This window comes from Protopterus annectens, chromosome 3.part1 (genome assembly GCF_019279795.1).
Source record: "Protopterus annectens isolate FY-2018-M chromosome 3.part1, PAN1.0, whole genome shotgun sequence".
NCBI classification, from domain to species: Eukaryota; Metazoa; Chordata; order Ceratodontiformes; family Protopteridae; genus Protopterus; species Protopterus annectens.
In genome coordinates, this window is record NC_056732.1 from 1609146989 (window position 1) to 1609162083 (window position 15095).

The 15095-nt window shown below is 36.3% G+C and overlaps 1 protein-coding gene across 1 annotated transcript in view; it reads right to left on the bottom strand.

Moving 5' to 3' along the window:
- LOC122798577 (HEPACAM family member 2-like) overlaps positions 1-6081 on the bottom strand; it is a 705131-nt gene extending 699050 nt beyond the window's left edge. The window contains exon 1 of the mRNA XM_044067643.1: positions 5777-6081. Coding sequence (XP_043923578.1) covers positions 5777-5837 — 61 coding nt within the window. The 5' untranslated portion in view covers positions 5838-6081. The remainder of the gene's footprint in view (positions 1-5776) is intronic.
- Between the last annotated feature and the right edge of the window lie 9014 nt (positions 6082-15095).

Below are 15095 nucleotides of genomic sequence, written 5' to 3' on the forward strand. Positions count from 1 at the left end.
ACATTCATTGTTAAAATTGTTTAAGTAATATTCATGGTAAACAATACTAAATCATATTACTTCACCAAAAGTACATTTTATAAATAGAAAGTGATGCATTTTAACTATGCTATGAGCTATTTATTGGAGTTATTAAGCATGACCCAGATTATGCCAGTTTGTTCTACACTATAAGAGGTACAGTGCACATTTTGGAGAGGGAAAATTAAGCAATATGCTTTATCTTAGTATAGCATATTTTCTGTTATATTAAGCTAATGTACTGTGTTAACTGTGAAGATTTTTGTTTTGGGCCTGTGCTGAAAATAAATTATGCCCAGTCAGACTATTCACATTTAAAAAAAGTCTATAAATAAAACAAATGCACAGTGCAGTTCTTCCTAGTGCATATGTATCTTACATACTTTGTGGGTACTTCACTATCATAAACCTCCAAAAGTGTCTTTATCTGGGGAAGTTAGTAATTAATTTCAAACTCTTCACTTCCAGTATAAAAGTGATGTGTCTCAGGTGTCTTGTACCCTATTGTTTCCAAAATTCCCTTAATCAGGGACACATTTTATCCTTCCCAATGTATTCACAAATATATGTATCTACATGTATCTATATAACCCTACCCAAACAACCACACCAGCAAAAAAATAAAAAAAAATAATAAACAAAAAAAGTCTGTGACTGCAGGATGCAGTGCAGTGTCAGTCCCATCTACTCATCAGTCACATTCTCATTGCAGGTGTAACAAACAGGATTTGAAAGTATGCAAAATAACTAGGTCAGGTCATAGTTCAGTATGTATACCAAGTTACCAGTGGTGAAATATACCAGAATCAGCGCTTTGTTCTACTGAAGGAAGTAAATATCGAAGCTTCAACTTCTCAGAATGTTGCAAATGAAAATATCTTCAAAGCAGGAAAACATATCTGTGAAGTAAGCCATTTGCACACTGCAAACTGAATCCCAAAGTAGCTAAGCATTCAGTTGTAAATTAGTTATGCACACCTCCCATTATAATGCAATCTTAAGGGAAAATATGCAAAATAGATGCATATAGCCCATAGCTCTCAACACTCTTAGCACAAGAAATCTGGACAAAGCCAAGAATAATGGGGCAACAATGTCCCAAAAATAGGGACACGTTTTAAATATTGCTCTCATCAATTTAGAAAGTTACACCTTAAACTCCAACTGTAAGATGGCAACCCACCATCTATGCTATGTTATATAAAGCAGCGAATGGACCACAACTCGAATTAAGAAAATGATTTAATGACAAATCCACTCTACAGAGCGAGTTCACAAAACACAAGGTTAAGCGCTTTCATCTGCATAAGCAGACTTCTTCAGAACAATTTAGAAAGTTGCTAGAATAAAAAGTGTTGTGCTAGCATGCATTTTTCTGAAGAATATGAAGTCTGAAACTAAAATGTCTGACATTTTTTAATCACTTCAGTCCTCAATGATTTGCTAGAAAACCACAAATTTTTATTAAGGACAGACCAAAAAGTTTGAGGCAAAAATCAGGGCATTCTGTGAAAATCTGGACAGTTGAGAGGTATGCTAGCCTAAAGTCTAACTAAGAGGCAACAATTTTCAGAGAATACTTTATACTTGTATTATTAAAATTTCATTGTCAAGTTGAAGAAGATATTGTTATACAGTGTAGCAGTTTGTGATGTATTTATCCCTTTTCCATAGCCAGTTGTTAATGTATTATTAAATTGTTAATTAGATTTGTTTTGTTACTATAATACCACAGTTTTGGCAACAAGCCCATAATCTGTAAAACACATACTTCACAAGTAAAAGCAAACAAATAAGACAATAATGACCTCAGCACATGGAACTTGTATTTCAGTTTTAAAAGTTTTGTGGAAAGATTATATAGCCAAAAGCTATTATTTTACCTCATTTAGAATATAAACATTTTAATTGTTTTCACTGAAGAAAGAAAAAATTGTTAGAACAAAAGTGTTTTTTTAAAGGGATGCATACATTTATAAAATATGTTTTCTTGCTTGTAACAGTTCTTTAAGCAACATGAAATATTCACTGTAGAATATTGGTAAGATTAAATAATATATTTGTTTATAAAAATAATTTAGTACTTACTGTTGAAGTGTTGATTGCGGCTTAATATTTTAATATTCTCTATAGCAATCAAAGATATTTACTAGCATATTCAAATATCTGTGATCCTGAAAGTGCACACAGAATTTCATAGATGTAAGGGAAGCATTAGTAATATTAATGACATGTAAAGCACATTAGTATTAGTGTCACTGGCACAACAGGTAGCATACTTGCTTTGGGGGTAGAAGGCTGTGAGTTCTATTCCCATACCAGATAGATGGATTACTAACAGTGCAGTATAAAGGTGGTGGTGGGGTGCTGTACTACTGATTGTGTCATCCTTTTGATGACATATTAAACTGAGGTCTCATCTGCTTGAGTTGGTGGTAGCTCAGGTGGATATTAAAGATCCATTGGCACCTACTGAAAGGAGTAGGGGTGTTCGCATGGCACTGTCAATGCTACCTTGGGTCTTCCCTAAAAAGAGGCTACTAGTCTTGTGAGATTAACCTAGTCAACAAAGGATAAACAAACAAAAAAATGCAAATGTCTGAGCCTAGTAACAAAACCCCTTTAAACACTATAAATATTTTTCACTAGTTAATACTGCAAAGTGTTATTTAAGATCACATACTCTTACCTAGTTTAAATGTACTTCTTTCAGTATACCTCTCATATTTTTCTTACTATCATAAGATGAGATGTTACCTTCACATACTCATCAACTTTAAATGTACTTTTTAATGTGCCTCTCATATATCTCTCCTCACCGTGACATGAGGTGTTAATCACTCCCTGCTGTTATTATGTCTTGTGCCTGTCTATTCCTTGTGTCTGTTTGTGTGGTTTTATCTCTCTATTTGTGTCTTGGTGTTTGATTGCATATTAGTTTTTTTGAACTTTACACGTGTTTATTTGCTTTGGGCAACTGCAGACCTTAACTGGCCACCTAATTTTCCTGATGCTATCTTTACGACAGTCTGTCAATTGCATTTGCTGCTGTTAATAATATTACAAACTCTTGTGCTGCAATTTCTAACTTTCTGATAGATGACATGACATCCATGCAAAATCACTTTATAACTGCCATACCATTTTATCTACTAAGCACTTAGTTCTTCGTAAATGCTTTCCTAGTCTAATTTTAGTCACTATGCCTTTTTTATTTTTACAGATTTTAGCAAAAAAGCATGACATTGACTCAAATAACATGTGTTACATATGACATGCACAGTGTTACATTCATGTTGAAAATCTAACTTATTGCCGGCCTGTAAAAATAAGGTAAAAATGAATGCTATGAAACTGATCATATACATGAAAGTAATATCTTAAATGATATGGCCACATTAATACATCAAGCAAGGAATACAGGAAATGCAAAGACCAATGCATACAGTAGACAGAAGAATGTTCTTCAATTCCAGAATGCATAGGAATACAGGGATGACCTTCAGAAGCTAATTCATCCTATTTGTAAAAATGCAACTTATTAAAGGGGTGATCAAACTCGGACCAAAAATCTTCAGTACAAGTCACATAAACATTGAGATTCTCAATCCAAAAATTATTTAAGCAAGGCATGTCAACTGTTTTACCCTAGTGCTACTACCCTGCCTGTTTATTTTCACACAGGCACATTACACAAAAATTATAGATATCTATATCTATATCTGCATCTACATCTACATCTACATCTACATCTACATCTATATCTATATCTATATCTATATCTATATCTATATCTATATCTATATCTATGCGCACACATGTACATGCCCTGCCTGTTTATGTGCACACAGAAATATTACACACACACATGCACACACACACACACACACACACACACACACACACACACACACACACACACACACACACACACACACACACACGCCCTGGCTGTTTATGCATAGTGAGACATATTGCACATATTACACACACGCTCATGTGTGTGTGTGTGTCTGTGTGTGTGTGCATGTGTGGGTGTGCATGCACCCAGGCATATAGACGCTCTGCCTGTTTATGTGTACACAGACATATTACACACATTATGAATACACACACAAACCACACACACACACACACACACACACACACACACACACACACACACACACACACACACACACACACACACACACACACACACACACACACACACACACACACACACACATGCAAACATTCATACATATAAACATGCACATGTCCACACACTCATCCACATGGGCACTCACGCACACATAAATCATTCCTGACAAATAAGCTCGGCTAAGCTGTCAACACTTATTTGCCATAATCAATAAAATAAAACAACAAAAGCTAAAGCACATATTCTGGTCAAGAAGACTGTATGCACAAGCAGGATGATTTCATGTGCCACTTTGCCACACGATCTAAAGAAAGCTTACCGCCTGTATTTAAAACATTCTAAACATACTAACAAAAATAGTAAAACTTCACAGCACAATCCTCAGACTATCAAAGGCAGTGCTTGTAATGTGGTTAAAATCCAATGAAGGAAATAAAATAAAAAAGATGGATAATTCTGCTGAGGTGATAGGAAAAACATATTTTCCAGTTGCCTAGGATCTGTAAATTACTCAAAAATGAATACAATGCAAATACTTGATTGGCCAAGACATCCTTATCGGTGATCAAAGTTCATGTTTTTAACACATGCTGTTATTTATGGCACAAGATTCCTAACTTAAACAATAATAATAATAATAATAACTGCTTTAAAATATGTTGAAAATTGGATAAGACCAGCAGTTTGAAGTTTCTGTTTTTTCCTATATTCCCACAAACAACTTTTAATGTATTCTGTGGTATATCTTTGCACAAGATCTCATATTTAGTTAAACTAAGAAAAGACTGCAAGCAGAATAAAATAGTGTGTTTATTGCTAGCAAATGGACATTGAACACTTGACTTTTAATCCTTGTAGGAATTAAGTGAAATAACTTTTAGTTTTTACCATATTTCATTCTAAACAAATTAATGAAAAATAAAACATATATAAATAATTTCCAGCACATGAGTTTTATTACACAGTTGTTTATTTACAGTGCTGAACAAAACATTTATGGAGATGTCGCCTACTAAGTACATGAGATGAACTACAAACCTAAAGTCAGAGTAGCCACTCCATATCCTATAAGTGAGCGGTAAAAATGTATGCTACTCTTAGTATTACTATTACTGTTGCTATTACTATTACTATTACTATTATTACTGGTTGTAGTAGTAGTAGTAACAGTAATATTTTCCTGCATATGATATGATACTCAGATAATAAGTACAATGCAGTCTGAGTTAACAGAAAGTAAGAACTAAGATTACAGTTTAAATAGAATCTATAGGAACTGCTGCTAGCTTGAACACGTATAAATAAAATACAATCATCAAGACTTTTTCACTGCTTAACAATCGATATATAAAAAAGTTGCAGTCATATTTGAGAAACAATTTCAGAACTAGTCATTTAAAAATATTATTCCATTCATATATTGATAGTATCTTCCCAAAACTTTCTATATGTTTAAATGTATCAGTTTCTTCACGCAAAGTTATTTTTGTCACTTTCTTAACAAGTAAAAAGTTAACACTTTTGAAACTAGCATGTGTTGTGAGAGTATTGATAATATTAAGTTAAGTTTTGAAACACATATAAAAGAAAGGTGCAATGCTTGTTTCTTACCTAGCAAGAAAAGGTATACATTACAAAAAGAGTGGTAATATTTGCTGCTGAAAGGCTCCATGAAAGCATCCTGTCCAGCACAAAATCGGCCCAGGTCTTGATGTTATCTCAAAACACTAAGTAAAAGTATTGGTACTTCATTTGCTAGGAAAATCAGCAAGGAGTTAAAGAGCCCTTTCCTTGTCTCCTGCTTGTTTGATTTGAATGTGTGCATATGAAAGGGATAGCAAGTCAGACAAGGAGGGAGGGGACCAAGCAGACAGGGAAGGAGAGAGGAGGAGGAGGAGAGAGAGAGAGAGAGAGAGAGAGAGAGAGAGAGAGAGAGAGACGGAAAGCCAGAGAACACCTGTTAGCTTAGCATTTAACACTCCACAACATATGATAGTGTCATCATCTTTGCAAGGTATATTTACATTAAATATGGGAGGGAATCTATCAGTGTACAAACAAAAGGGACTTCAAATGACTAATCAAGACTTGTTTTTTATTAAGTTCTTCAATAAAACTGCACTCTTGGTGTTCCATTTTTGATGTTGATACATTTGTCATTGCTTGTGTTCAGGTCAGAAAAAAATACCAACTGCTGATTTTTATTCACTGCAATACCAAAATGGTGAACAGTGTACCAAACTCAAATATTTAGTGCCATTGCATAAATGACTTGCCTGTTTCATTGGAAATAAAATATAGGGGCATTTACAATTACATGGCTCTAAACCAGTAAAATCAATACTAAACACAGAAATGTGGAAATGAATGTTGTAAGGTGATGATGCCAGAACAGTTGTTTCTATGTTTGCACCTATGTTTCCAAGTCATCTTCACTGAAAAAAAAGCTCACATTCATCCTGCCCTTCTGATTTCTTTTTATATTGTTTACAGCCAGGAAAGGGCCTGTCTTACTCATGTTGTAAGTTTACAGCAGAGGTGTAACACATTTGGTACAAGGGATCTATTTTTATTTTACCTACTTGTTAACAGAGTAAGCCCACTGGACAATTTATCCCTTTTCAGGGGTAAACTATCTGATTAAGTGACTTGCTTGGATTCACACATTGGACAAATTAACACGGAAGGAGTCAAACCTCCTAACATAGTCAACGGAATTAGCTCAGTTAACAGTTTTAAGTTTTAGTTCTCTGCAGTAAGTCATGGAAGTTGTCAACAAGCTGGTTTGTGATGAGTATTTAAAATGTGTTTCATCTCTCCCATAGAATTACTTCTGAATAAATTACCTGTGTTGGTAACGAAGATAGTTTGACTTCCTTAGCCTTTTCAGAAGAAATATGAAATTATTTTGGAGAAGTAGAAATGAGCTCAGTTCTCTTCCTCTGATTGTCTAACTGTGACCTGAGCAGACTTCTGGTCTGTGACTACAAGCATTCTGTGAAGAGCTATCATGCTGCAAAACTACTGGTATCATATTACCTTTAACAACCCCATAAACAAATGCACTCCTCTCCGCAGCTGTTGCTAATACATACAATGTGTTGCCTGCCTGAGTCCTAGATTCAAATAGTGAATTCAAAGATGATACCATATGAGTGACAGATATCAGTCAGATGGGTCAAATGAAGCAGCATAGCATTTCATACGTTTCACAATTACGCATCTCTGTCACTACATCGTCAGCTCAAGCTAAACATTCATGCCCCTCCTGTGTCATGTGTGATGACATATATTCCGCCTGTTCCTATCCTAAAAATGCAAACTGTTCTGGTATAGTTTCTGTATTTGTTTGCACTATGTGTCTTGTCAGCACAGAGGATTAAGAATGAGCTTTTTACAAGTTACTTCACAGAGTTTAGGGTTTAATTCTACCAGTCTCCATTTATCTTCTGTGTGAATCTGAGCAAATTACTTACCCAGTCAATCTACTCGAGCTGTCTCTGTAAAGGGAACATGTGTCCAGTAGTCTTACCTGCTTAATTAATTAAATGTAAAAATACATGGAGACTTTAATCTGCAGCAGATCTCCCCAGAAAATCAGCCATGGGATAATTAGGACTACCCAGGTAATATATTTCAAATAAATAAATATGTCGTATGCTGACTTATTAACCTCTTACATGATATAATACCATGCATTATTATTATGCATTTATGTAATTTTTGCTCTTATTATTGTTATTGTCATTTTAGTTGTCATTATCGTCATGAGCCTGGTTTTGTACTACTAGGCAGAAAGCTTTTACAGGGAGAACCTTGGGGAAGCTCCAGAATTAATCTACAGAAATTCCTATAATGGGTAAAATTAATTGAATTATATAAAACTAAAGGGATGTATGCATGTATGTAGCTGCAAAATGTTGTTATGCAATGCACATAAAGCTTACAGATCTAGCAGAAGATTTAAAATGTTAAATATGAATCAAATATAAAGTGGTCAGTTGTAAAAAATGATTATATACAGTATCAGATCACTAAACATATCAAAATAGGACCTATTTACAGTTCTGAAATATATTATAGAAGATGCAGAAGAAAAAAACAGAGAAGGAACAGAAAAAGAATACAGTAACAAATTATGTACAGTTAATGCTGTTTGCATTGCTTTAATAGAAGGGCTGCCTTGAAGTAAAGGTCCAAGAATGTCCTTACAGAATGCTGAAGTGCGTTCTGTTTTGAGGGTTATACAGTGCTAAGAGCTGTGTAAGTACATTTACTTGATGTTCAAGTGGTAGCTATATAGGGGTTCATTAGTAGAGATATCTGGGAGGAGTATATTGTTATACCAGTTTACCGTTCTAATAAATCTGCTAGGTCTGGACAGCTCTGTTTGCAGTCTAAACATTTAAAGGCAAGAAACTACCGTGTTAGAGTTTATTTACAAGCATTTTCCAGCCAACTGATATTTAGTGTTAAACAAAGATGAGTAGATAGCCTGGAAGCAGAAATAAAATATTCAGTCCAGTTATAGTCCTGCAAGTTTAATAAATATATTCAGTGAAACTAACAAAAGCTACAGTGCATTTTAGGTAGGAGCAGGTGTGTGTGTGTGTGTCTGTGTGTGTGTGTGTGTGTGTGTGTGTGTGTGTGTGTGTGTGTGTGTGTGTGTGTGTGTGTGTGTGTGTGTGTGTGTGTGTGTGCAGCTTGTAGACAGTTCTTTAAGGTGACAGAGGGCACCTTATTTTCAGTGACTCCCTGATCCACATCAGTTTGAAAAGATAGTCTCTGATTTATGTACACATGCAGATGCTTTCAGGATGTAATAGTCTCCACATAGGTGGATGGACTTCTTATCTGATGAACTGAAATTGCAGGTTAATCTTGGTTTGTATGATAAAAGAGTGCCCTTAGTTTTTTTTTCTATTCATTAATAACTAGCTGTCACATGACCAATTAACAGAGTCCTCTTAATTCATTGCGAATGATAAGGAGGTGCATGTTCTTTTCTCAGGAGAAGACAATAGATCATATGCATTTTATAAGCTGTATATTGGTGGTATGATCTTAAGTCTTTTTTAAACCTTATAAGGCTCAGAAATGCTTAAGAATTTTTCCAAGTCAAATAACCTCCTACTAAGTGATGGTATAAGAAGTTTCAAAGCCTCCTTGAACACAGATAAAATGGATTCCTATGCAGAAGTGTACACCATTGCCCTGTATAACCACTTAAGCAGTTGTATAGAATCAGCTTTATTTGACTAGACTAAAACCAAGTCTTGCTGAAAACACATGCTACCCTGGTGGATCCCTAGTATCCAAGAACAAGAGGGAACTGGCTCAGCAGAGGAAGAAATCCCTCTCTAGGTAAAACAAACAAATTAGAGATTGTGTCAAGTCCTCCAAAGCTAATTACAAAGCAAAAATATCCTCCCTAGCTAAGAATAGGCACAAAGCATACACTGACTATGTCCGAAATCTAAAAGGGAATGCCCAGCTATGAGCTGAAATGGTTGTGGATGACACTACCCATACTCAGCTGGAGGTAGCCAACCTGCTAGCTGACTGATTCAGAGCAAACTTTACCCCTTGTCCCCACCAGTCATCCCCCAATGTATATCTGCCACCATTCCTCAGCCTATTATCTCAAAAGAGCAGGTCAGCTCAGGCTCGGCACTCTCCAAGGCCAAATATACAGCATCAATGGGACTAGATAACATCCCAAGTTGCCTTTTAAACAGCTTAAAACATGAACTAGCAGACCCACCTGGACCCCTGTTTAACCACAGCCTGTGAACTGGCTATGTGCTGGCAGAATGGAGGACAACACTGGTAATCCCTGTGCACAAAGCAGGATCATCAACTGACCATGGGAACTGTAGACCCATAAGCTTGACAAGCTTCATCTGTAAAGCCATGGAAAGAATCATTATGGACCTTATCAACAAGGACATAGGTATTCTCCATACTCTGGACCCAACCCAGTTTGGATTTGTTAAGGGTAGATCATGCCTGGTAAACCTGACTTGATTTCTTTGAGAAAGTCAGCAAGGCCCTGGATGTAAATGGTCAGGTGCCATATCAATATATTTTGGAGCCTTCCACAAGAAACCAGTATAGACATTAATTTGAAGCTAGACAACAAGGAAAGAAACAGGAAACTGTGGAAACTCTGATGCAGTCAATGTTGAGGAGTGATAGGCTAGTGAGTTCACATATGACAGAACAACAAAAGACACAGGATGAAATTGAAGAGAAGGTGCCACAAGAAGATGCTATAGAACTTTCTATAGAATTCCCACAAGAATTGGAAAACAAGGGATGTACCCTCAGTATGGAAGAAAAGGAGTTAAGAGAATAGTTGCTTGATTTAATAGACAAAGATAGATATATCAAGATCAATGAGATAAATATACTGCAGAAGGTTAATAAAACCCCAAAAGTCAGAAGCTTGATAAAACAAATGAACACAGTAATTAGGGCTGTCCATAGAGATCCATGCGATATAACAGAAGTAAACAGAATATATTACTGTGCTGCTAAATTAATAACTGATAAAGTTCTATCACAGGAACATAGGGTAGCGAGGGAAAAGAGGGGGCAACAGCGAATACCATTATGGAAATATTGAATAGAAAAAACTATAAAGCAGCTAAGACAAGAAGTATCATTGTTAGAAGATTATAGAAGAGGGAACAGATCAATGAAAATATTAAGAAAGATAGAGGTGATAAAAGCAATGCATGGTATTAGAACAGATCAAGATCTATTATGCACTATAGGAGATAAACTAAAAATTACAAAACAGGTGGAAAGACTTAGAAGATACGAAGATAAATATAAGGGAAAAAAGTAAACAAATTATTGATGACCCAAAAAAGTTTTATAGAAAATGGGAAATAAGGTAAAAGGAATAGATAGACAGCCAAAAAAAGAGGAAGTGGATACATTTTGGAGAAGTATCTATGAAGATCCTGTGGAACATAACAAAGATGCTAAATGGATAGAAGAAGTAAAAGAAAGAATAAGAAGTTTAAAGGTACAGGATATGAAATGGGATGAAATAACAGCCAGAGAGATTGAAATAAAGTTGAAAAAAGCCTCTAACTGGAAAACCTCAGGCCCAGATGCAGTACCAAACGTTTGGCTTAAAGTATTAACTTCTTTGCATGATGATTTAGCCATGAGTAAGAACTATTTATATATGCACCCCAAACACACACCACACTGGTTAACAACAGGAAAAACAATGCTCTTACTTAAGAGTGAACCTGCAAGCTACCCTAAAAATTATAGACCAATAACTTGTCTTCTGACAACATACAAACTATACATGGGAATTGACAGAGTTTATAGTAATTTAGAAGAAAACTCAATTATGGCAGTAGAACAAAAGGGTGATAAAAGAAAGTCATATGGAACAAAGGACCATTTGTTTTTAAACAGAGTTATAGTGGAGAATTGTAAGAAGGGGAAGAACCTAAGTATGGCATGGATTGACTACAAAAAAAACTTGATAGTATCCCACATTCATGGATAAAAGAGTGCTTAAAAATGTATAAGATACACCCTACACTGATTGATTACATTACAATAACCATGAAACAGTGGCAGACCACTTTGCAATTAAGCCATGATAAAGGACAGATTATTATCCCAGGGATAAAAATTCAAGGGGGGATATTCCAGGGCGACGCTCTGTCACCCTTGTTATTCTGCCTTGCCATTAACCCATTAAGCTGCTTACTTAATAGCCTAGGCCATGGCTACAATTTGGCTTCTAGAAAACAACAACGTCTAATGACTTCTCATCTTCTCTTTGTTGATCATTTAAAATTGTATAGCTCATCAGATGAGGAGCTGAAAGCACAGCTGCAGGTTGTCAAAACTTTTTCAGATGATGTCATTTGGTCTTGATAAATGTGCAAAAACAACCTTTAAAAAAGGAAAATTGCAGCACCAGGAAAACATCAGTTTGGGACAAGAATGTGATATAAAAGAACTTGAACAAGAGGGGGTGTATAAATACTTGGGAATTGATGAAGGATCAGCAATAAAACATGAACAAGTGTGAATACGGCTTAGTAAGGAGTACTTTAGAAGACTTAAATTAATCCTGAAAACAGCATTGACACCTAGGAACAACATCCAAGCTATAAATCAATTTGCTCTTCCTGTCCTAACTTATAGTTTTGGAGTGATTGACTGGCCCTAAAAAGTGTTGGATAGATTGGATATCAAAACAAGAAGGATGCTTCATGCTCACCAAATGATTTATAAAAATCAGTGTATACCAAGATTATATATCCCCCGTTCTGAAGCAGGGATGGGCCTCCTTGAAATTGATTACATGTATAGATTTGCAATCGTGGGACTCCACACATATCTACTGACCTCACAAGATCCAAATGTGGTGAAATTTTTGAAACATGAGAAGAATAAATCTAAGATGACATATCTGCTTAATTTAGCAGAAGCATATCGACGTCAAGCAGGAATGGAAATCAAACCAGAAGTGGATAAAACCAGACAGCAACTGAATGTGCTAAAAAAGAAAAGAAAGAATATAAGGTGAAGTAGCAGAGGAGAAGGCAAGAAATGTGGAAAAAACATAAATATAGTTGCATGTATAAAAAACAGAGCCTCATGTTGATCAAGAACGAATGCAGGAATGGTTAAGGAGAGGTGAATTTACATGAAGAAATGAAAGGTTAATATTGGCAGCCCAAGACAGTGGGCTGCGTACACGTTAGTTTATTAAGTCCATTGAACATGTGGGAGAAACAGACATATGTAGGTTTTGTGGAACTGAGCTGGAAACAGTTACACACCTTATTGCTGGTTGCGATGCTCTAATGGCAGAAGGACTGTATACTGAAAGGCATAATAATGTGGTGAGATTGTTACACTGGAGATTGTGCAAACATTATGGTATCGAAGTGGCTGAAAAACATTGGAAACATGAGCCACAGAGAATCATAGAAAATTATGAAGTTTACATCACATGGGATCACCCACTGTCAACAGTCCAAAAGATAGATGTTAGAAAACCGGACATAGTGATCCAAGAAAAGAAAACCAAAGTAGCATTGATCATTGAAATTGCCACATCTAGTGACTATAGTGTCTTGGTTACAGAGAGACACAAAGTCATAAAATACCTTGATCTGCAGGCAAAAACAAGAACCATGTGGAAGAAAGATACCCAGACAGTTCCAATAGTAGTAGGAGCAACTGGTCTTATAAAAAGGAATTTACAATCATATTTAGATATCTACCAATTCATGTAACACCGTATGAATTGCAGAAGGAGTCATTGCTTGGCACATTGTGGGTGCTGTGAAGAGCACTTTTGGCTAACATCAAAGAGTGAAACAAAACTAATTTCATGAACTTTAATTGTACTTTGACTTAGGAATTGGGGTCCATTCCCATCATGGTATTAGAAACCCAAAAGACTTGGAGAAATTAAAAAAGACAGAGACCTTATCAACAAGGACATAGTTATTCCCCATACTCTGGACCCAACCCAGTTTGGATTTGTTAAGGGTAGATCATGTATGTTAAACCTGACTTCTTTGAGAAAGTCACCAAGGCCCTGGATGAGGGAAAGATAGCGCATACTACCTACCTTGACCTAGCCAAGACATTTGACACAATTCCCCACTGAAGTATTATGGAGAAATTCTCTCAATTGGGAATTAACCCCTACATTACTAGATGGGTACCGACAAGACATATATTGTCAAAGTGGGTGACTTCACCCCTAGCAAAAGACCAGTCACCAGTGGTGTACCACAGAGTTTTGTGCTGGGCCCTTTACTGTTCGGAATTTATTTCTCAGACATCCAGGCAAATTTGGACAGCCTGTGGCTGACCAAAATTTGCTGATGACTGCAAATAGAGAGCAATCACTTGGTCCCCCAAAGATGTTAATACAGACAAATGATTGGTACTAAAGCCACGGATTAAAGCGAAATGCAAAGAAATGCATTATTATTCCCTTTGGGAAAGCTGACATCCCTGCTAATTACATTATACATAGCACCCCCCTAAGTGTAGACTCAGTGGTATGTGATCTAGGTACTCAAGTTGATAGTAAGCTGAACTTTGACCACCACATATTCGCAGTAGTAAGGAAATCCTTCTATGTGGCACATTTTATAAGTAAAGGCATCATATCTAGATCTAAGGATGTTATTATTCCATTATACTCAACCCTCATCAAGCTAATAATTGAGTACAATGCTCCCTTTTGTATATACCTCACCAGACAGCAGCAACAGCTGGAGAGACCACAGAATTTCTCACCAAGAAAATATAAGGTACACAAAACAAGTCCTACACTAAGGACTGAAAGCCCTGTTACTGTATTCTGTCTTCTAAGGGGTGACCTGTGCCTGGCTTACAGGGCAGTCTCTGATCCGGTCCTGATGGAAATGCTACACATTTGTAAATCAAACTACACGAGGGTCACTTGTTCCAGGGATCTTAACCTAGTCTCTGACATGAATAAATCATGCTGTACAAATAGATACATCGACAGGAAACTGCCACTTATCTGGAACAAGCTTCCAATTCATGTGAAGCAGAGACCTTCCCTGACCCTCTTCAAACGCAATCTTGATCAATGGATGGGTGACCGCAAATTCACTCCTGGGGTGGCACCCATGTCCCTCATGGACAGAAGCAGTCGGTATTAATTACCATAGACTCATACCTCTTGAACTTCACTCACCTAACCACTGATAATTGGGGCAACTCAGGATAAATATGGCTAGGCTTGTGCAGTCCCTAGGGCCATATGCCTAGTAACATTCTATGAATATATAAACCTATCCTGTCTGACTGTAATGTAAATGACAATGATCCTTGAATACATTGAAGTCCCAGCTTGTTCTGAGTAAGAAACAGAGATGTTACTTTGTAAGAC